Here is a 22,436-nt window from a genome sequence, read left to right as displayed (position 1 = left end):
TCGAAAGTTAAAATATCCAAAAGAATATATACACAATCCCACCGCGCACAGTCAAAAATATGTAATAGCCAGTTAACCTAAGCAAGTTAAAGTTAGTATAAGCTAAAAATGGGGGAAAACTAAGTGGCCACGTTTCTATTAAAATATTTATTTTTTTCCTTTTTTTTTTGCTTTCCTCACGGGGCTATTTTCCCTGTTGGATCCCATTGGGCTTATAGCATCCTGCTTTTCCAACTAGGGTTGTAGCTTAGTAAGTAATAATTAATTATTGATAATTGATAATCAATAATTAATAATAATAATAATAATAATAATAATAATAATAATAATAATAATAATAATAATAATAATAATAATAATAATAACTATCACAAGTAAACAAGCAGCCTTTGGTAAACAACCGAGTGAGTGAGGAGTCGTTTTCTAGAGTAGGGTTTTCACTACTACTACTATTACAGACGACTTCTTTCTGTCAAAACTCAAATGTGTGTCTCCAACCGGTCCGTCCCGCCGTCCGTGTAGTTGAGTCCATTTAAAATTTAAAGGTAAGTTTGTTTGAGTACTTTAAATGATAGATTGGTAAACCTAGATAACATTAAATACTAAGGCTTTTTTGCTCAGGAGAGATAGGCCTAGGCTATATACTCGCGAGATAGGCCTAGTCTTTACTTAGGGGGAGATGTGTTTAGTAAGAGAGATAGGCCTAGTCTTTATACTCAGGAGAAATAGGCCTACGTTGTTTACTCATGAGAGATAGGTCAAGGCTCTCTGGTGAACTTATAGGAAAGTGTAATAAATGGTTTGTAGACAATAGGACTATTTTAATACTCACGAGAGATAGGTCAATGCTTTATACTTAGGAGAGATAGGCCTAGGCTGTCTACTCAAGAGTGATAGGCCAAGACTTTCTTATATAATTATAGAACAGTACAATAAACGGTGTGTAGACTAAAAGGGGAGAAATATGTCTAGGCTTTATATTCAGGAGTGATAGGCCTAGCCATTATATTCTGTAGATAAAAGTAGTATTTTTTCTGTAGGTTATATTACCTTGTAATACAGTACAATAATACCGAAATGAGGCCTGGGCTGTCTACTTAACCCACGAAGGACGACGGGTGGTGCTGCCAAAGGACGTTGACGGTTTATTGATATTTATAGTAAAAAGAAAAAAAGCTGTAATTATATTATTTTTTACTCTAATATATAAGTATTTGGTATCATTGAAACCACCAGAAGATGAGCTTTTTGAATAGGGTGCTTGTTGTTTAATACATTGTTAATTATTTTGGATATAAAAAGAATGTCTTTAGAAATCACAGTTGCAAAAAAATCAGTCACTTTGAAGATGAATTATTACAAAACATATTCCTATTTGTTATAAGTGCTAATTTTGTAAAGAATATAATTTTGAAAATGCCCTAAAAAAAACCCAAATATTCTATCCAGTAATAGCGTAGTAAAAAAAAATATATATATATATCAACATAATAAGTGACACTTTTACACCATTTGGTAATGTGGATTTACAAAAATATTACAGCATTCATAATTATCTCTTGGATGGCCTATCAGTATTTTGCTGATAGATAATATAAGCATTTAGAACTGATACATCTATAAGATTACTATAAACTTTCTTCCAGTATCTCCTGGTTGACCTTTGTGCAGCATAATGATCAAGTTTTTTGTCTGAAAGGTCAATACCTCCCATACCAACATTATAGTCATTTATGATAATAGGCTTGATTTTTTCTCCATGGCCAAAATTTAAGGCAAAAATCTAGAATTAATCTTTATTGTTCCTGTGAGTGATGTCTTTTGTGGTAGTAGGGCTTCTTCTAGTGGATGAAGCAACAGGTTCAATGTCAAGATTGTCGTCATAAACATCGCTATCAGTAATATAATCGTCATTATCATGCTCACTATAGCTGTCCAAATCATCAGCACTTGTTTCTGATTCATAAAGATGATATTAGCCATTATAAAACAAATTAACTCTTGATTTTGCATAAAATAAAAGTTATCTTTTATCGTGCCAACAGATAACAAAATCTCGATCGACAAGCCAAACGGCACCTACCTACCCCCACCGCCAACGGCGCATGCTTAGCACACTCCTATAACCTCAAAGTATAAGATTTCTGGCAACTTTGCTTTGTAAACGATCACTGATTGGTTAAAGTAGCCTGTGACGTCAATAGAAGGCGGAGCTAAAGTCATACGTACGAGGGAGAAAGGATGAAAAAAATGCATCCACAATATAGACTCTCGCAAGTTGATGGCAATTAATGCATCCATTATATGGAAGGGTCGACCTATGGTGGTTAAGAGAGATAGGCCAAGGCTTTCTAGTATAATTATAGAACCGTGCAATAAACGGATTGTAGACAATAAGACTAATTTAATGTAAATTGGGTTTTGAACATTTTTTGTAATGATTTCTTGCGGAAATCCGTAGTTTTTGAGATATGGTGGGTCAACTATCATAACTGAAAAGCTATGACTGTGCGTTAGGTATCGTCATCAGTTATGTTTGAAACAACTTAAAATAGATAAGCGGCCCTGGCTATAGCCTCTGTGACATGGTCTTGCATTCTCTTGGAGTAGAGTACTCTTGCTTTAGGGCACACTCAGGTATGCTATTTTATCTGTCTCTTTATTTCCTTTCCTCACTGGGATATTTACCCTGTTGTATCCATTATAAGGCTAATAACATCCATTGCCAACTAGGGTTGTTGCATAACTTTGGTAATAATAATAATACTGTATTGTTTAAGTTTAGCACATTGTACATCTTCCTTGTTATTATACATATTTTTTAATATGACCAGTTTGTTTTCCTTGTAGGGTATCGTGTACTATAGGATTTTAATACAGCTAAATAAATGATTAAATTGTAAATCTGGATTATTATTATTATTACTATTATTATTATAATAATTATTATTATTATCATCATTACTATCAAAATTTTTAAGATTATTGTTACAATTTTGAGATTTCCATTTCAGTCTTGTGAAGGATGGCAGCCCTAGTAAAGAATTCGGTTGCTGCATCTTCAGCAGGAACTGCAGCAGCAGTTGTAACAGCTAGCAGTAGTAGTTCAAGTCCTGCCCTTAGTTTCAAAGTACTAGCCGAGTGCAAGAAATCAAAAGCTCGTACCAGTCTCATGAAGTTGCCACATTACAGCGTGGAATTGCCTATGTTTATGCCTGTTGGGACTCAGGTAAGATTAAGTTTGCCTTTAATGTTCTGTGTGGTTAGTGTAAGGAGTTTAGTTTTAATGTGTGCTTACTGTTAATGTTGTTTAAATATTTTATTTTAATTGTTCATTTTGTTCCGTAACTGGAATACAAACCACGCTATTTATTAGGGGTTATACTTTCGGCAGAGCTGAAATGACAATGTAGTGGTTTGCAGACTGTGGCCAGAGGAAGCATCCAAACTGCCTAGTGTCCGAAACCTAAGTAACAGGTCAAGAAAACGGAGCTCTGGGCACCACCCCTTGATTTATGCTGGGCAAGGGGACCCAGCTAGAATCTTGATTTTTCAATATTAAACTTACCCGATAATCTTGTAGCTGTCAACTCCGTTGCCCGACAGAATTCTACGGGAGGGATACGCCAGCTATCACAATACTAGAAGGGGGTGTACTCACCAGCGCCACCTGTGGCCAGGTACTACAGTACTTCTTGTTGACACCTCCTCAATTTTTCCTCTGTCGTGCTTCCGGCAAGACGTTCTGGGATACGCTTATGATCTTGGAGTATTTTCACGGCTTTTGGTGAAGTATTTCTCTCAGATTTCGGCTGTCGCTTTACTGGAAAACTTCTATATTAGCTTAGATAGCTATTATTTAGTTCTGATTAATGGTTAACGATCTTTTTGCTTGATTTGGAATCCCCACTTGGCTAACTCTTTGATTCAAGATGTCTGACATTTCACAAGCCCCACCCCATAGACGATGTAGGTCTTGTAATAGGCGTATTCCGAAGGCCTCGGTAGATCCTCACACCGCTTGTTCTGACTGTAGGGAAAGACCCTGTCAGTTGGAAGATCGATGTGAGGAATGCGCCGGACTTTCGGAACTTGAATTTGTCCGATTTCTTAAATATTCAACCAAGTTAGAGAGAGAGAGAGTTAGGAGGAGTTCTTCTCGCTCTTCACTTTTTTCCTCACCTCATGATCCCCTACCTTTTCCTCCCCCTGTAGTGGCTACCCCCGAACCTACTATTTGCCCTCAACCTGATATGTCTGTTGTTTTGCGTGCCATTCAGGCTTTAGGTGACAAAGTGGAATCGGTGGTTAGTGATCATAAATCTCTTATGGCCGAAGTCAAGGAACTTAAGGTCAAGAGTGCAGTGGGGGGTAATAGTGCCAGTGCTGTGACAAGTGCTAGTGTCAGTGCAGTGCTAAGTGCTAGTGTCAGTGTCAGTGTGGTGCGTGAGGGTACTTCTGTGCGTGCCAGTCGTCCTCCCAGTCCGGGACCTCTTGCAAGCTCCCAAGCCCAGGGGAGAAGCAATGTCGAAGGGCAAAAGGGTTCGGCAGGCCTTGATCGGCGCACAGAAGTATCCTCGGTGGTTGCGGGCGTGTCTTCCAGAGACCGTCACTCCCACCCGCAGACGATTGAGCCCGTCTTTTACTCGTCTGCTGAAGAATTGTCAGGGAGAAAACGTTGGACTCAGGTCTCAAGACCTATCAAACGCAAAGTCCAGACCTCAAGAGCTCTACAACCTGGCTGCAGTCATTGGATCAGCTCTGACTCGCCGCAGTCATCAGTTGACTGCACACCTCCTAAGAGGAGTAAGGTGCTGCCGCAACAGATCTCTTCTGTTAAGGCTTTGCCTCAGCAGACCTTAGTGTCTGCCGACCCCAAGTTGACTCTACTGCAGTCTATGCAGTCACAACTTGCGGTCCTAATGCGTGAGTGTCAGGCTGAGAAGGTTACACCTCCTCCTGCGATCGCTCCGCCTAACCGCAGTCCTGTCTGCCAGGCGTACGATGTTGAGGCTCCTCAGGATACCTTACCACGTACTGAGTTGCCAGTTTCCAGCGGTGTGCAGCTTCCTCCGCCTTCCTTAAGGCAACCTCAGCAATGGGAACAGGAAGCTTATACCTTACTTCCTCCGCTTCCACTTGCGGTTCCACCAGTGAGGCAACACTCTCTTGAGGTACAACAACCTCTCCCATCCATGAGGCAGACACCTCAGCTCTCGCTGCAGCGAACTCAACCCTCCTCAAGGCGAGAGCCTCAACACCTTAGCCTTGCGCCTCAGGAACCTCAACTCGCGAGACAAGAACTGCGTTCTGCGCAGCCACTACCTCAACTCTCGCAGCTCACACCTCAGGAACCTCAACTCGTTCCTCAGGAACCTGCTACTGCGCATCCGCTAACCTTACAGCAAGCGCAACTCTTGAGTCAAGACACTCATGCCAGGAGTCAGCCTCCTCAACCCATGCGCCTACCTTCTGCTACTCCTTTTGACCAGCCTTTGCAGCCTGAACCTCAGGTTTTGCCTCAGCAACAGAGACTTGAGGATGTAACCACAAGCGTTTTTGCTCCCGCTCGTGCAGATTCTGCTGTTCAGCATACCTTACCTCTCACTTCGCTACACTCTGGTGATGAGGTTTCTGATGATGAGGCTGCACACCTGGATCCCTCATCAGACGTGGAAGATTCCAAGTCTTCTCCTCCTCCTATTGACTTTCGTAAGGTCCTGGCTCTTTTCAGAGAGGTATACCCAGACCATTTTGTCTCTGCTACCCCCCGCTCTCCGCCATCTGAGTTTTCGCTGGGCATGCAGCCAGCCAAGTCAACTTATACTAAGCTCGTCTTTGCAAGGTCCTCTAAGAGAGCTCTAAGAATTTTAGGGGAGTGGTTGCAGTCTAAGCAGCAACTAGGAAAGACTTCCTTTATGTTCCCACCGACTAAGCTCACTTCTAAAGCGGGCGTTTGGTATGCCACAGGAGAGGAACCAGGCTTGGGAGTACCTGCCTCTGCCCAGGCTGACTTCTCAAGTTTGGTAGACTCTCCTCGTAGAACAGCAATGAGGCGCTCTAAGGTTTGCTGGACCTTCTCCGATCTAGATCACTTCCTAAAGGGTGTATTTAGAGCCTTTGAGATGTTCAATTTCCTAGACTGGTGCCTGGGGGCCCTTAGCAAGAAGACCTCCCCTGCGGACAAGGACTCAGCCATGCTCTTAATGTCCTGCATGGATAAAGCTATTAGGGATGGATCTGGCGAGCTTGCTTCAATGTTTGTGTCAGGAGTGCTTAAGAAAAGGGAGCAGCTTTGTTCCTTCCTTTCTTCCAGCATCACACCTTGTCAAAGGTCTCAACTCCTTTTCGCTCCGCTCTCTAAGTTCTTGTTTCCCGAAGAGCTTGTTAAGGACTTGTCTGCGGCCCTGATTCAAAAGGACACCCATGATCTTGTGGCCTCTTCAGCTCGTAAGACTAAGGTTGCTCCCTCAGGACTTATCGCACCCCAGTGGCTGATACTCCTGCTACGAGGTTTATTCCGCCCTTTCGTGGTAGAGCCCCCAGCCGAGGAAGCTCCCGTCCAGACTCTTCCAGGAGCAAGTCTAGGAAAGGTTCCAAGACTTCAAAAGGCAAACACTGACTCTCCTCCTCTCCAGACAGCAGTAGGAGCCAGACTCAAGATCTTCTGGCAAGCCTGGGAAAAGAGAGGTGCAGACGCCCAGTCTGTCAGTTGGCTGAGGGAGGGTTACAGGATACCATTCTGCCGCAAACCCCCTCTGACCACTTCTCCCATCAACCTCTCTCCCAACTACAAGGAAAAGGACAAGAGGCTAGCGTTGCACCAGGAGGTGTCGCTCCTGTTACAGAAGAAGGCAGTGGTTATAGTCCGGGACCATCAATCCCCGGGCTTCTACAACCGTCTCTTTCTGGTGGCCAAGAAGACAGGAGGTTGGAGACCGGTGCTGGACGTCAGCGCGCTCAATGCTTATGTCACCAAGCAGACGTTCACTATGGAGACGACGAAGTCGGTCCTAGCAGCGGTCAGGCAGGAGGACTGGATGGTCTCGTTGGATCTGAAAGATGCTTACTTTCACGTTCCTATTCATCCAGACTCCCAACCTTTCCTGAGATTCGTTTTTGGAAAGGTTGTCTACCAATTCCAAGCCCTGTGTTTTGGCCTAAGCACAGCTCCTATGGTGTTTACGCATCTGATGAGGAATATAGCAAAATTCCTCCACTTATCGGACATCAGAGCCTCCCTTTATTTAGACGACTGGCTGTTGAGAGCCTCCACGAGTCGTCGCTGTCTGGAGAGTCTCAACTGGACTTTGGACTTGATCAAAGAACTGGGTCTGTTAGTCAATTTAGAAAAGTCCCAGCTCATTCCCTCCCAATCCATTGTGTACCTGGGAATGGAGATTCGGAGTCAGGATTTTCGGGCTTTTCCATCGGCCCCAAGGATAAGCCAAGCCCTAGATTGCATCCTGAGCATGCTGAAGAGGAGCAGTTGCTCGGTGAGACAGTGGATGAGTCTCACAGGGACCCTTTCATCGTTGGCCCTGTTCGTCGAGCTAGGGAGACTCCACCTCCGCCCTCTCCAATTCCATCTAGCAGCTCATTGGGACAAGGGTTTGACGCTCGAAGCAGTCTCTATCCCGGTCACCAAAGAGATGAAGACCACTCTCTTGTGGTGGAAGACCAATCTCCTTCTCAGGGAGGGCCTATCGTTGGCGATTCAGACCCCCAATCTTCATCTCTTCTCGGATGCATCGGACTCGGGCTGGGGCGCAACCTTGAACGGACAGGAGTGCTCGGGAACGTGGAACGAGGAACAGGAAACGCTCCACATCAACTGCAAGGAGCTACTAGCAGTTCATTTAGCCCTATTGAACTTCAAGTCCCTCCTGGTAGGCAAGGTGGTGGAGGTGAACTCCGACAACACCACAGCCTTGGCTTACATCTCCAAGCAAGGAGGGACCCATTCGAGGAGCCTATACGAGATAGCAAGGGACCTCCTCATTTGGTCAAGAAGTCTAAACCTCACCCTAGTTACGAGGTTCATTCAGGGCAACATGAACGTCTCAGCAGATCGCCTAAGCAGAAGGGATCAGGTCATCCCCACGGAATGGACCCTCCACAAGAGCGTGTGCAACAGACTTTGGACCTTGTGGGGTCAGCCGACAATAGATCTTTTTGCCACCTCCATGACCAAGAGACTTCCTTTGTACTGTTCCCCAGTTCCAGACCCAGAAGCAGTTCATGTGGATGCTTTTCTGCTGAATTGGTCCCATCTCGACCTTTACGCATTCCCACCGTTCAAGATCATAAACAAAGTCCTTCAGAAGTTCATCTCGCACGAAGGGACACGGCTGACGCTGGTTGCTCCCCTTTGGCCTGCAAGAGAATGGTTCACAGAGGTACTACAATGGCTGGTCGACGTCCCCAGGACTCTCCCTCTAAGAGTGGACCTTCTACGTCAACCTCACGTAGACAGGTTGCACCCAAACCTCCACGCTCTTCGGCTGACTGCCTTCGGACTGTCGAAAGATTCGCTAGAGCTAGAGGCTTTTCGAAGGAGGCAGCCAGTGCGATTGCCAGAGCAAGGAGGGTATCCACTCGTAGAGTCTACCAATCCAAGTGGGAAGTCTTCCGGAGCTGGTGTAGAGCCAATGCAGTTTCCTCTACCAATACCTCTGTAACCCAAATAGCTGACTTCCTATTACATCTAAGGAATGAGAGGTCCCTTTCAGCTCCTACGATTAAAGGGTACAGGAGTATGTTGGCTTCAGTTCTCCGCCACAGAGGTTTGGACCTTTCTTCCAACAAGGACCTTCAAGACATCCTTAAGTCTTTTGAGACTTCTAAAGAACGTCGTCTACCCACTCCAGGCTGGAATCTAGACGTAGTCTTAAGGTTCCTTATGTCACCTAGGTTCGAACCTCTCCAGTCAGCTTCCTTCAAGGACCTTACCCTCAAGACACTTTTTCTCGTCTGCCTTGCAACAGCTAAAAGAGTCAGTGAGGTTCATGCCTTCAGCAAGAACATTGGGTTCACATCCGAATCTGCAACATGTTCTTTACAGCTCGGATTCTTAGCTAAGAATGAACTTCCTTCACGTCCTTGGCCTAGATCGTTTGAAATTCCTAGCCTCTCCAACATGGTAGGTAACGAGCTAGAAAGAGTTCTTTGCCCTGTCAGAGCTCTGAAATTTTATCTTAATAGGTCAAAACCTATTCGAGGACAGTCAGAAGCCTTATGGTGTGCAATCAAGAAACCTTCGAGGCCCATGTCCAAAAACGGGGTTTCGTATTATATAAGGCTTCTGATTAGAGAAGCCCATTCTCACTTGAAGGAGGAAGACCTTGCTTTGCTGAAGGTAAGGACCCACGAAGTGAGAGCCGTAGCTACTTCGATGGCCTTTAATAAAAACCGTTCTCTGCAGAGCATAATGGATGCAACTTATTGGAGGAGCAAGTCAGTGTTTGCATCATTTTATCTTAAAGATGTCCAGTCTCTTTACGAGAACTGCTACACCCTGGGACCATTCGTAGCAGCGAGTGCAGTAGTAGGTGAGGGCTCAGCCACTACATTCCCTTAATCCCATAACCTTTTTTTAACCTTTCTCTTGAATGCTTTTATTGTTGTTTTTATGGTTGTTACGGTAGGCTAAGAAGCCTTCCGCATCCTTTTGATTTGGCGGGTGGTCAATTCATTCTTGAGAAGCGCCTGGGTTAGAGGTTGTGTAGAGGTCCTTTAGTAGGGGTTGCAGCCCTATATACTTTAGCACCTTTGAGTTGATTCAGCCTCCTAAGAGGAACGCTGCGCTCAGTAAGGAAGACGAACTTAATAAAGGCAGAGTAACGGTTCAAGTCGACTTCCTTACCAGGTACTTATTATTTCATTGTTATTTTGAGATAACTGATTATATGAAATACGGGATACTTAGCTATCCTTTAGTCTTGTACACTGGTTTTCACCCACCCCCCTGGGTGTGAATCAGCTACATGATTATCGGGTAAGTTTAATATTGAAAAATGTTATTTTTATTAGTAAAATAAATTTTTGAATATACTTACCCGATAATCATGATTTAATTGACCCTCCCTTCCTCCCCATAGAGAACCAGTGGACCGAGGAAAAATTGAGGAGGTGTCAACAAGAAGTACTGTAGTACCTGGCCACAGGTGGCGCTGGTGAGTACACCCCCTTCTAGTATTGTGATAGCTGGCGTATCCCTCCCGTAGAATTCTGTCGGGCAACGGAGTTGACAGCTACATGATTATCGGGTAAGTATATTCAAAAATTTATTTTACTAATAAAAATAACATTTTTTCTTAAATTCCCTGTCCTACGGCTAGCTGGATTAACACGTAAGATGAATGTTGATTCATTTCTGGGAAAAAATGAGCAGCATATGTGAATAGCTTGAATTTAAGGTTAGATAGCTTCATGTTCAAGGTCAGAACATTAGGTGAAAGGGAAAAAATAAACAATGAAAAAAACAATTGTAAAAAAAAACAGTGGCTGTGAAGGGGACACAGATGTAAGGAACTGGAATAAATTTATCTTCATTAAAACAAGAAAAGTATGTTTGTTCCGTAACCGAAATACAAATCACGCTATTTACATTGGGTTTACCTTTTAGCGTAGCTGAAATGGCGAGCCATTAGAATTTAACGAGGGTGTATTACCACCGCGCTAGTTAGCAGGGGGGTAGGGGAGTGGTAGCTAGCTACCCCTCCCCCCCTCACACACCGGTGAACTGCTTCCCTTTCACTTTTGGCTCGGACATGGACAGACGTCTCTGTCTTTGTCCTCGCTTGGCAGCCATTGTTTGTTTTGTCTTTACTTAATCTCTTACTTTTCTTTTACTCAATATATATGTAAACATTTTTACATGTTTATGTATATATTTGAGTATAGAAATCAGTAAGTTTCCTTTTCAGAGTTTGTGCTTGTGTGTGTAGTGTACGATATCTCCGTGGAGCCCTCGGCAGTTAGGCCACCATGGTGTAATTTCATTGGTCGCGATCGAGTTTGACTTCGGTCTTTCTCTCTCTCTCTCTCTCTTGAGGTCGTTCACCCTTTTACTACGTTACTTTTACTACGCCTTTGTAGCTTCCTTCCCGCGTGGGGGGGTTGCTACGCCGTACGTTTTGTCTCAATTTGTTTATGAATCTAATTGTATTTGTTGATTTTTCAGCTTTGTAGAACGATTCCTTTCGGGGTTTTCGTTCTTTCTTTAGTGTTCATTCATTTTGAAATTACATAATTACATAGTTACATAATTATAATTGTTATAATTCTGTGTTGGTTACAGCTCTCCTTCCGTGAGTGTAAGTAGTTGTGGGGGAACGTGCCTGTTGTGTAATTCTTGTGTTCCTTTCCCTCGGGATTCCTCTTCGGAGCCTTCCCGGGGGAATGAATGTTAACTAATGATTTTTGTTTTATTTTTCACAGTTACCGATCTAGTTCGTTTCTGTAATGTGACATCGGAGTGAGCTGTCTTGTTGAGGCCTGGGGATTTGACCTGTTGCTGCCTCCCCTATAGATTTTCATCAGGGGCGTGTCTCCTTCTCCTGGAAGTACTCCCGTGACGAATGACAGTTCTCCAGTTCATTTTAGAACACTCAGGAGGCTCGCCTCCTTGGATGGGTAACTTTCCGAGGGAAGTTTTTCCTGTCCAGGCTTGAGTTTTTCTCCTTTGGAGGGTTCTTCTCTTGCCTTTTTTTCGTGCGACTATGCTCTTGGTGCTGAGCGGTCGCACCTGCAGTTACGCTCAAGGGGCTGGGCAACTGCAGTAGCCCCTCTTCGGAGGATTGCTCCTTTTAGGTCACTGGCTGACCCGTCTCTTCTACGAAGTGTTTCTCTTTCGTTCGCGAGAGAGTACACTCATAGAGACTCCTCTTCGGAGGACTCCTCTGCTGTTGTTGCTGTTGGCCGCCTTCGCCGTAAGGCTCACCGTCCGCTACGTCGTAAGGGCCTCCCATCTCCCTATAAGGGTGCTAAGAGGCGCCTTTTTGAATCTCCGTATGCAGCCTACAACTCCTTCTTCTTGATCTTCAGCCCTGGTGCAGACGGACAGCAGTCTGACCTCGTCTTCTGACGGGCAACGGTCTTCCCGACGGACAACGGTCTTCCGACAGACATCAGTCTCCTGACGGACAGACAACGGTCTTCCGACGGACATCAGTCTCCCGACGGACAACGATCCCTTCGGGGCAAAGGGTTGCCTCCCACGGGGGTTCTTCCCTTGCGTGTCAGGGTTCCCCTGTGCGCCCTTCTGCAGTGTCTCTCCTGCTCAGTGTTAGCGCACAGGCGCTCTCCTGCTCATCAGCGCTTTCCTGATCGCTAGTGCCTTACTGTTCGCCAGCGCTCTCCTGATGATCGTCTCTGCTGTTCCTGTTGGTTCCTGTTACGCGCCTTGTGCGCCCACGTTCGCCCTCGCGATCTAGAACTTTGGTTCAGGTCTTGGACAAGGACTTTTCTTCTACGCACAGGATTCCACGCGTTGCCTTTTGCTCGCCAGTGATCACCAGCTCGCCAGCGACCACAGACGCGTCAACGTTCGCCTGCTCGTCAGCCACACATGTTAGTTCCCCTGGACACCATCAGTAGCGATCTAGCGCGTGCCTGCTGTGGACCTTGATCTCCGGTAGCTGAGTCTTGCCGTAGATCTTCCTCCTGCTCGCCAGCGCTCACCTTTACTTCTGTGGTTCTTTGCGCCAGCTTTCTTCAATCGCTAGCGCACATCTGCGCGCCCTTTTCTGTCACGCACCAATGGGCCCCAACAGTTTTTTCTGACCGTCTAGGATCGCCTGATTAACAGCTTGCTTCAGCGCTCACCTTCCTAATTCACCTGCGCGCCTTCTGTTAGCGCGATGCACGCTAACCATTACTAGTCTCTTACGCGTTAGCGATCGCCTACGCGCCTGCGCGATTCTTCGCCTGCGCGCTAGCGTTTTGTTAACGCACCACCGCTCGCTGACACGCCATCGCTTGCCAACGAGCCTTCACTCGCCTACGGGCCATCGCTCGCCAGAACGCGCCATCGCTCGTCAACGCGCCATCGCCCGTCAACGCGCCATCGCCCGCCTACGCGCCATTGCTCGTCAACGCGCCATAGCCCGCCTACGCGCCTTCGGTCTCCCGACCGCCTGCGCTCACGTACAGCTGTGCCCGCGCGACTGCACGCCCACGTGCCCGCGCTCCTACGCTCATGCGCTCCAATGGTCGCCCGCACGTGAACCAACGGTGTTCCGTCGCGCGGACCGACGGGGTTCCGTCGCGCGGACCGACGGGGTTCCGTCGCGCGGACTGACGGGGTTCCGTTGCGCGGACTGACGGGGTTCCGTCGCGCGGACCGACGGGGTTCCGTCGCGCGGACCTAACGGGGTTCTGTCGCGCGGACCGACGGGGTTCCGTCGCGCGGACCGACGGGGTTCCGTCGCCCGGACCGACGGGGTTGGGGTTCCGTCGCCCGGACCGACGGGGTTGGGGTTCCGTCGCCCGGACCGACGGGGTTGGGGTTCCGTCGCCCGGACCGACGGGGTTGGGGTTCCGTCGCCCGGACCGACGGGGTTGGGGTTCCGTCGCCCGGACCGACGGGGTTGGGGTTCCGTCGCCCGGACCGACGGGGTTGGGGTTCCGTCGCCCGGACCGACGGGGTTGGGGTTCCGTCGCCCGGACCGACGGGGTTGGGGTTCCGTCGCCCGGACCGACGGGGTTGGGGTTCCGTCGCCCGGACCGACGGGGTTGGGGTTCCGTCGCCCGGACCGACGGGGTTGGGGTTCCGTCGCCCGGACCGACGGGGTTGGGGTTCCGTCGCCCGGACCGACGGGGTTGGGGTTCCGTCGCCCGGACCGACGGGGTTGGGGTTCCGTCGCCCGGACCGACGGGGTTGGGGTTCCGTCGCGCGAGCGTCGGCTTGATTCCTGCAGTATCCATTGCTCGCCTACGGGTCATCGCTCGCCGACCACCAGCTCTCGCCCTCCCCACCACGCTCGCCCTCCCCACCACGCTCGCCCTCCTCACCACGCTCGCCCTCCTCACCACGCTCGCCCTCCTCACCACGCTCGCCCTCCTCACCACGCTCTTTCGCGCACTTTCTTTTGCGCTCCTACGTGCCCGCGCATGGGTGCTTCCACGTTCGGCCACGCGCAAACCTTTGATTTACTATCGCGCGAGCTCCAGGGCGATTGCGACCGCGATTCCCGTCGGGGTTTCGCAACATGGCCAGCCTGGCGAGTCTTCTGGAGCGTATTTCCAGAACACGGTCCTCACCCCGTAAACGCAGAGCATGGCACATGCAAGAGCAGGAAGAATCTTCAGGGAGGTCTGAGCAACATTCTTGTTTCCAGAACCTGGGTTAGCCCTTCCCAGTCATTCCTTGGAAGGGTTTTGCCAGGGAACTTTCCGTTCGAGATCTTCCGTCGGCCAAGGGGTGACTGGTTTACCCCTTCCTCTTCTCCATCTCGTGAAAGGGGCTTACCAGGTCCTTTCCCTCCTCGGTTGCGACCCGAGGTTTTGTACAAGGAAGTTCCAGGAAGATCATGTGTACTTTCCTCCTCTCGGGCTCAAGCACCTTGGCGTTTCGTCGCCAAGTTTCGAACTTGCGGGAAAGCTCGATGTTGGACCATCTGGACGCAATGACCGAGGGTTTCCTCTCGGGTGTCTCATCCGTGGATGTCGACAAACTCAGACACCCTTCCATCCTTGGGAAGAGCTTGTTTGTCCCCAAGGACAGAGACATAGACAGCGGTGTGCGGAGGAAGTCGACTTCCGATTTCACTCCTCCAAGGCGCTTTCTTCCAGACCCTGCAGGCCTCCAGCGCCTCTTTCTTTCAGCCTCGTCGGCCTAAGTTATCGGACCGACTACGGCAACTAAGACAAGGTGTCCAATAGCAGTCCCTCCTGTCAGGAACAGGTAGCACGGGAGGCTCTCCCGGGAGGGCATAATCCTAGAGGGAGTGACAGAGTTCACGAACTCTAGGATTGGCAATCCCCCCTTGCAGGTCTCACACTGGGAGGATGCCTAAGGTTACTCATTCGGATAACAGCTTGCCGATGCCGATTCCTGCACGATCTCCGTGATCAGCCAAGGATATCGCGCCTGCCGTCTCTGTCAGCGAATTCAGTGTCACTGAACCTCTATGCCATGGCCCTCTTAATGAGAGAATGCCTTGATGAAGTCATTGAGCTTCAGCATTGCATTTCATTCCCGTGCTGAATCTTGGTGACGGGCAAGAGGGCTCTCGAACTTCGGGAAATTGCTCTCCCAGTTCGAATCTAAATTTCTCTCTTTCACCTTTTTCTTCTGCTTAATATTACTTCGACCTTCTCCTAATTTTATCAACTTTCTTTCATCTTGCTGTCCTATCTCTATGATTATTATTTTTCTTAGTTATATATATATGTAGATGTATGCATATATATATATATATATTTATTTATTTTATTTGTTCATTTATTTATTTATCTATTTTTTTCTATTTTATTTAAATAGCGTGGATATTTCCACATTCGTTATTACTGCCTGCTTAGATGAATGGGAGAAGGGATCATGGTTGGGAGGTATTCGCATTCAAAGCTATATATGAGAGTATTGGATGATCTCAGCCATCCCAAAAATGGTTTGGACCTTTTTGGCGGAACTACTCTCAAGGGTTGGGTCATCGGAATCCAGGGGGATCCAATCCTTGAGGTGGGACTCTTGGCTTTTGGCCGGAAGCCCATCATTACAGATATGGGGAGGATGATTCCATATTACTTTGGTCTCAGTCCTAACAGGCGGGTTTAGCTTACACCTGTGCCTCTATATCTGTTTTGATGCTATCCTTCGGGTAGGGTATGGAGTGGACCATCGGGGAAGTATACTCTCATTGTGCCGATAGTGGAGAATACAAATTTCCTTTCCAACGTATGATACTTTCTTATAATTCTCAAGCAGGTACCCCAACAAAACAACAACAAAAAACCTGAAAATCCCACCCTTAAATATGGACCCTTCAAATACTGACTCCCCATCCCCTGGATTTGCTGACTCCCCCCCCGGCACTGTTGACGACTTCTGCTACTGTAATTAAGGAAAACTCTGTTGACGACCTTCGAACTAAAAAGGACCACTCTACTGATGTTAAAAAATCTAGCAATTTGGGTAACACGGGGAAACTACGATTCCTTCATGTTTCCCAAATCCCATTAGAGACAAATTATGATGATATATATAGAGCATTTGAGTGCTATGGCTTGATAAAGGAAATAAGGATGAGACTTGGAGATGAAAAATGGGACTCTTGGATATCTTTTGAAAGTCATGATGAAGCGTTTAATGCCATAAGTAATATTAGTAGTATCAAAATTAACGAATTGAACATCATGGGAGCTCTTTGTGATAAGGTCCCAAAGGAATTGGATGTGTACAAACCTGCTGATTGGTTTGAAAAAGATAGAAATGTACCCATGCCTTCACAGAGAAAACCCAAACCACCAATGTGGCTCTTAGCTGAACCTAAAGGGATAATAGGGAATTATTTTAAGATATGTAAGTTTATCCAAAAAAAAGTAGGAACCATAGCACCTGGAGATATATCTCGTTTTGGGAGGAACAGTTATCTCATCCATGCCAAATCTTCGACTCGGTCTGCAATACTGTCTAACTTACAGACAGGCAGTGATGAAATTACATTGGAAATGAAACCTCATCTAAATTTTAGTTATGGAAGGGGAGTGGTCTTTAATAAGGACCTATACGAATTTACAGAGGAGGAGATACTTTCTATGTGTCCATTAAATGTATGGAAAGTGCATAAGGTTCCTGGAACTTCAATGATTATACTTACTTTCCAGGATGCTGATGTACCTTTCCTTATTTTTATTGAAAATGAAAGGATTAAAGTTCGGCCATTCAAACAAAAGCCCCTGCAATGTTTTAATTGTTTTAAATTTGGACACCCATCCAAAGTTTGCAAAAATGGAAAAATGTGTGGTATTTGCTCCAAAACTTATCATGGAGAATGTACACTTGAGGCCAGGTGTTCAAATTGCAATTTGAATCATAAATCAACTGATAGGAGATGCGAACTGTATAAGTTGGAGGAAGCTGCCCTAAACAAATAAAGTTTAGAACACATAAGTGTGGGACATGCAAAAAGAATGTTGAATAAATCAACCAGCTATGCAAAGGCCTTAAAATCAAAGGTAAATTTACCACAGGAGACAGCAACCCCACCTAGCACTGCCAGTAATCCTAAGAAAAGAAATACAACCTCTGATAATAAAGTACTGCATGACAAGGTAATCATATTGCCTTCTGAGGCTTCGCCACAGCGTATTAAAAATGGGTCATTGCCCATTTCTGTACAGCCTTCGTCCCCCATTACCAACAATAGTACTAACCTCTCCCAGGCCATGTCCTTGCCTGATTTGATGGAGATGCCACCTGACACCGAGTTACCAGGTGCACCTGTATTGGGGAAGGTGCAAAAACCTGGTAGCTCAAAACCTACTAATCGGAAAAGAGAGAGACCTCCATCTCTCTCGCCCCCTTCCATAAGAAATATCAAAATTACGACGTCAAATAAATATGATGATTTGTCTGTTGATATTTCTGATCTGGAAGTCAATTTAAATAAATCGGAAATTCAAGTGGAGGTCCACCAACCTCCTCAACAATCAGATCACAAAGACAAAAAGAAAATCATAAATTCTAAACCCAATCTATCAAGACCCTCTTTAATAAAACCACCTAAAAATAGTGTTAGATCAAAAACTGCTAATGGGAAGACTCCATCCAAGGGGTCTACCAAATTATAAACCATAGTTTTTTCCTCCATTTTGCAATGGAATTATCAGGGTTTAAGGGCCAAATATGAAGAACTTAAGCTCCTTATTCATGAGCATTCCCCCATAATTATTTGTCTACAGGAGAGCAAACTTGATCATAATACCCCTTGTCCTCGCGAATACATTAGTTATAGGACACCATATGATCACCAAGTGGGGAGCCATGGCGGAAGTCTCATATACGTTCGTCGAGATGTTCCCCAAGTTTCTCTGTCTATTCGTACACCTCTGCAGGCAGTGGTTGTACAGATCGACATAGGGCGAAAATATATAATTTGTTCTCTGTACTTGCCTCCAAATGATAACATTTTGTATGACAACTTAGTGGAGGTGATTCAACAACTCCCTCAACCTTTTCTTTTACTTGGAGATTTGAATGGTAGACATCCTTTGTGGGGTGATGTTTTAGCAAACACGAGGGGAAATATCATATCATCAATTGTGGAAAATGAAGATGTGGGACTCCTTAACACAGGAGAGCCCACACACTTTCATGTCCAGACAGGTACCTTGTCATGTATTGACCTATCAATCGTAAGCTCTAATTGCCTTCTCGACTTCGATTGGAGAACATTAGATGATTGGCATACTAGTGATCACGCACCAATCATCATAAACACCAACAATGGTCCACCTTTATAGGGATCGCCACAATGGAATCTTGACAAGGCGGACTGGGATAAATTTCATGAGCTAAGCGAAATTGAGGGGGATGCAGGACAAGTTGATAATATCGATGATGCCATAGACTTACTGAATGGAACTCTCCATACAGCAGGAGTCAATTCAATTCTAAAAACAACAGGGTTATTCAAACGACGACCAGTCCCGTGGTGGTCTTCAGAACTAACTGCCCTGCACAGAGCCACAAGAAGATCTTTAACACGATTGCGTAGACGCAGAACTGATGAGAATTTAATTATGTACAAGAAATGTAGAGCACAGTTCCGTCGTGCCATGAAAGAAGCAAGGCGCCAGTCATGGATGTCTTTTGTTTCCTCCATTAACAGTAGAACACCACCATCTTCTGTGTGGAGGAAAGTAAAAAAGATAGCTGGCAAATTCACCCCCAACCCACCACCAGTGTTGAAGGTGAATGGCCAGTATGTAACTGAAGCAAATGATGTTAGCAATGCCCTGGCTAATAATTTTTCAAAAGTATCCAGCAAGTGTGAAGGAGCCCCTGGTCACCAGTATAGGAGCACTGAAGAAAAGAAAATTTTAAATTTTGCAACAAGAAGGGAAGAGTCGTATAATTCTCCTTTCACTGAAAGAGAATTTGATTCCGCACTTGCTCATTGCAATGATACAGCCCCTGGACCCGATGGAATTCCATATGCAATGATTAAACATGTACATTTTAATACAAAGCTATTTATTTTAAGTATTATTAATTGAATATGGCATGATCATAGTTACCCAAGTGTTTGGGAACTAGCCATTATTTTAGCCTTTTTAAAACCCAGTAAAGACAAGTTTTTAGCAACAAACTATCGTCCTATTGCATTGACATCTTGTTTATGTAAAATCATGGAGAAGATGGTCAATGCAAGGCTGATGTGGTACCTTGAAAAGAAAGGTATTTTATCACCGATTCAATGTGGATTCCGAAAAATGCACTCAACGACTGATGTGTTGATACGACTAGAGTGTTCTATTTGTGAAGCCTTTGCTTCCAAACAGCACCATGTTACAGTATTTTTTGACCTTGAAAAGGCATATGATTCCACATGGAGATATGGTATACTTAAAACCATTCATGAATTGGGATTGAGAGGAGAGCTGCCACTATTTATTCAGGCATTTCTTTCACGTAGAGTTTTTCAAGTGAGAGTTGGGGAAACTCTATCTGAGAGTAAGTGCCAGGAAGAAGGAGTTCTTCAGGGTAGTGTGCTGAGTGTAACCCCTTTTGCACTAGCAATTAATGGGATATCCTCAGCCATTCCCCAGGATGTTCTCTCAACATTATTTGTGGATGATCTCTCAATATCATTTGCTGGCACCAGAATGGCAATGGTTGAGAGAAAAATCCAACTCTCTATTGATAAAATTATCCAGTGGGCTGACATGAATGGATTTAAATTCTCGACAAGTAAAACTACCGTTGTCCATTTTTGTCGTATCCGGGGAGTACATCCAGACCCGGATATATACATTAAAGGTCAACGGATACCATGTGCAAGAGAAGCTAAATTTTTAGGTTTGATATTTGATTGTAGGCTGACATGGGTTTCTCACTTAAAAGCATTAAAAGCTAAATGTGTTGAAGCTCTGAATATCTTAAAAGTATTGTCCCATACATCGTGGGGGGCAGACCGCAATACTATTTTAAAATTATACAAGGCCTTGATTTTTTCCAAAATTAGTTATGGTTGTGAGGTATATTCTTCAGCCACCCCAAGCCGGTTAAAAATACTGTATTAGACTCGATACATCATGCAGGTATTAGATTGTCTACTGGAGCTTTTAAAACCTCGCCTATCCCAAGTCTCCTTGTTGATGCTGGAGAGTTACCTCTAGACCTTTACCGAATGTCTTCCATTCTTCGGTATTGGTTTAGATTGCAAAGACTCCCTAACTCTCTAGCTTTTCAGACTGCAAGCCTTGTAAGACACACATCATACTTTGAGTTGCACCCAAAATCTCCTCAACCTTATGGCTTTCGGGTGAAACGATTATTAAATAGTCTGGATATAATTAGAAATAAGGTACTTCCATTCAAGGTATCATCAACGCCTCCATGGAAGTTACCGGAGATATCTTTTTGTAAATATTTTATTGGAGATACGAAGAATATGTCAGACCTAGAAGCCAGGTGTCTTTTTAATGAACATGTTAAAGAACATAGAGGATCAACTTTTATCTATACTGATGGCTCCAAATCTGATGCTGGCGTTGGATTTGGAGTACATAGTAATGGTTTTAATTGTAGAGGTGCACTTCCTCTGACCGCTTCCATATTTACTGCCGAACTGTATGGCATATTAACCGCTATTGAGAAAATAGCGTTGGAGAAGGAGGGTAATTTTACAATTTTTAGTGATGCAAGGAGTGTCCTTCAAGCTATGGAAGTTTTTAATTCTAATAACCCTCTAGTTTTAAAGATTTTAGAATGGCTTTTCCTTACTGGACGGAGAGGTATAACAGTTCAATTTTGTTGGGTTCCAGCACATGTAGGTGTGTCCGGGAATGAGAAGGCAGATTCACTGGCTAAGGAGGCTGCATCCGAGTTGCTGCCAAGAAGGTATCCCATTCCCTGTGATGATTTCTTACCTGACATCAAGAAATTGGTTTGCAATAAATGGCAACAGCAATGGGATAGTCAAGATGGCAATAAAATGCGAGAGATAACAAATGACATATCTCCTTGGAGGTATAATATGATGCCCCGAAAATGGGAGACGTCTCTTTGTCGTCTCCGTATTGGTCACACTCGGTTGACACACGAGTTTCTGCTGAAGGGCCAACACTAGCCGTATTGTGACGACTGTTTAGTACCTCTAACAGTAAGGCATTTGTTGACCGAATGCCCCAATTATAACAACTTAAGGGATAGATATTTGTTTGAGGCTCAAGGTGAGGGTGGCAGGTTCATCCTTGCCAAGATTCTTGGAAATGATGTGTCCTACCATGCAAGTGGCATTTTTAGATTTATTTCAGAAGCAGGTCTTCTGAAAAATATTTAACTTTTATGACATTCAACTTTTATGATTTTAATTGAATACTCTTTAATTTTTTATTTTATTTTATTTTTTATTTTTGTATACATAAATTAAATGTTACCGGCATCAATGACCTCAGATGTCAGGATGCCTGAAAACTTTAAATCAATCAATCTATGCCATGGGGTCGGCAAGAGTTTTGCCCGTTTGGGCAGAATGATCCATGCCTTAGGAGTAGGTCTTCCATAGGATCGTCGACGGCTTCACCCCCCGGCTTCTTCAGTTGATCCTTTCTCATAGGAAAGCATCTGAGACGGGAATTCCGTAGTCGACCTCTCAGCTCTGATCAAGTTTGTCGAACAAACTTCGTCCAGCGTGGAACAGCAGAATCGATCAGACTGGTAACGAGGCGGCAGGACTCCTTAGGCCCTGGATCGGAAGGACGGGTACTTTCAGTTTCCATTCCATCCATCTTCCAGGAAGCTCTTGGAAATCAGCCTAGACTACAGGTTAAGATGCGGTGTGGCGATCCCGCCGTGGCATCGCAGGTTTTTCCCCAGAGAACACTCCCTGCTTTCCTCATAGCCGCTCAGGAGCAGGCTTTTGCCTCCTTCGCCTATTGGAGGTCTGGTCAATCCGGTAGGCTCGGGTTCGACCTTCTTCAACGCCGGGACAAGCTTACGGATCCTTACCATGAGTGAGGGATCATGGTAATTTGCTAGGAGCCTTCTCTACTTCTGCCTCAACATCTGGAGTATCTAGCCATGATATTGAGTCAACGGCCTTACCACGTTGGAAACCCCGCTTCTCGTCCGTCCAGCGAAGTTAAGCAACGTCGGGTCTGGTCAGTACTTGGATGGGTGACCGCCTGGGGACGCCAGATGCTGTTGCCTCCTCCTCCGAGCCTTCCGGGGTGACCGCCTGGGGACGCCAGATGCTGTTGCCTCC

At 45.6% G+C, this 22,436-nt stretch overlaps 1 protein-coding gene and 1 pseudogene across 3 annotated transcripts in view; both read left to right on the top strand.

The window, feature by feature from the left end:
* The first annotated feature begins 392 nt into the window (after nucleotides 1–392).
* The window catches only part of Tgt (tRNA-guanine transglycosylase), a 196,498-nt gene continuing 174,454 nt past the window's right edge, over nucleotides 393–22,436 (top strand). For all 3 annotated transcript variants that reach the window (XR_011040591.1, XR_011040592.1, XM_068354084.1), the window contains exons 1-2: nucleotides 393–545; nucleotides 3,015–3,229. Coding sequence is in view for 1 of the 3 variants with exons in the window: in XM_068354084.1 (XP_068210185.1) it covers nucleotides 3,026–3,229 (204 nt within the window). In the remaining 2 variants the exon portion in view is untranslated. The remainder of the gene's footprint in view (nucleotides 546–3,014; nucleotides 3,230–22,436) is intronic.
* LOC137623947 (5S ribosomal RNA) lies at nucleotides 22,263–22,381 on the top strand (annotated as a pseudogene).

This window comes from Palaemon carinicauda, chromosome 30 (genome assembly GCF_036898095.1).
Source record: "Palaemon carinicauda isolate YSFRI2023 chromosome 30, ASM3689809v2, whole genome shotgun sequence".
NCBI classification, from domain to species: domain Eukaryota; kingdom Metazoa; phylum Arthropoda; class Malacostraca; order Decapoda; family Palaemonidae; genus Palaemon; species Palaemon carinicauda.
This window is presented reverse-complemented; position numbering and strand designations above follow the sequence as displayed.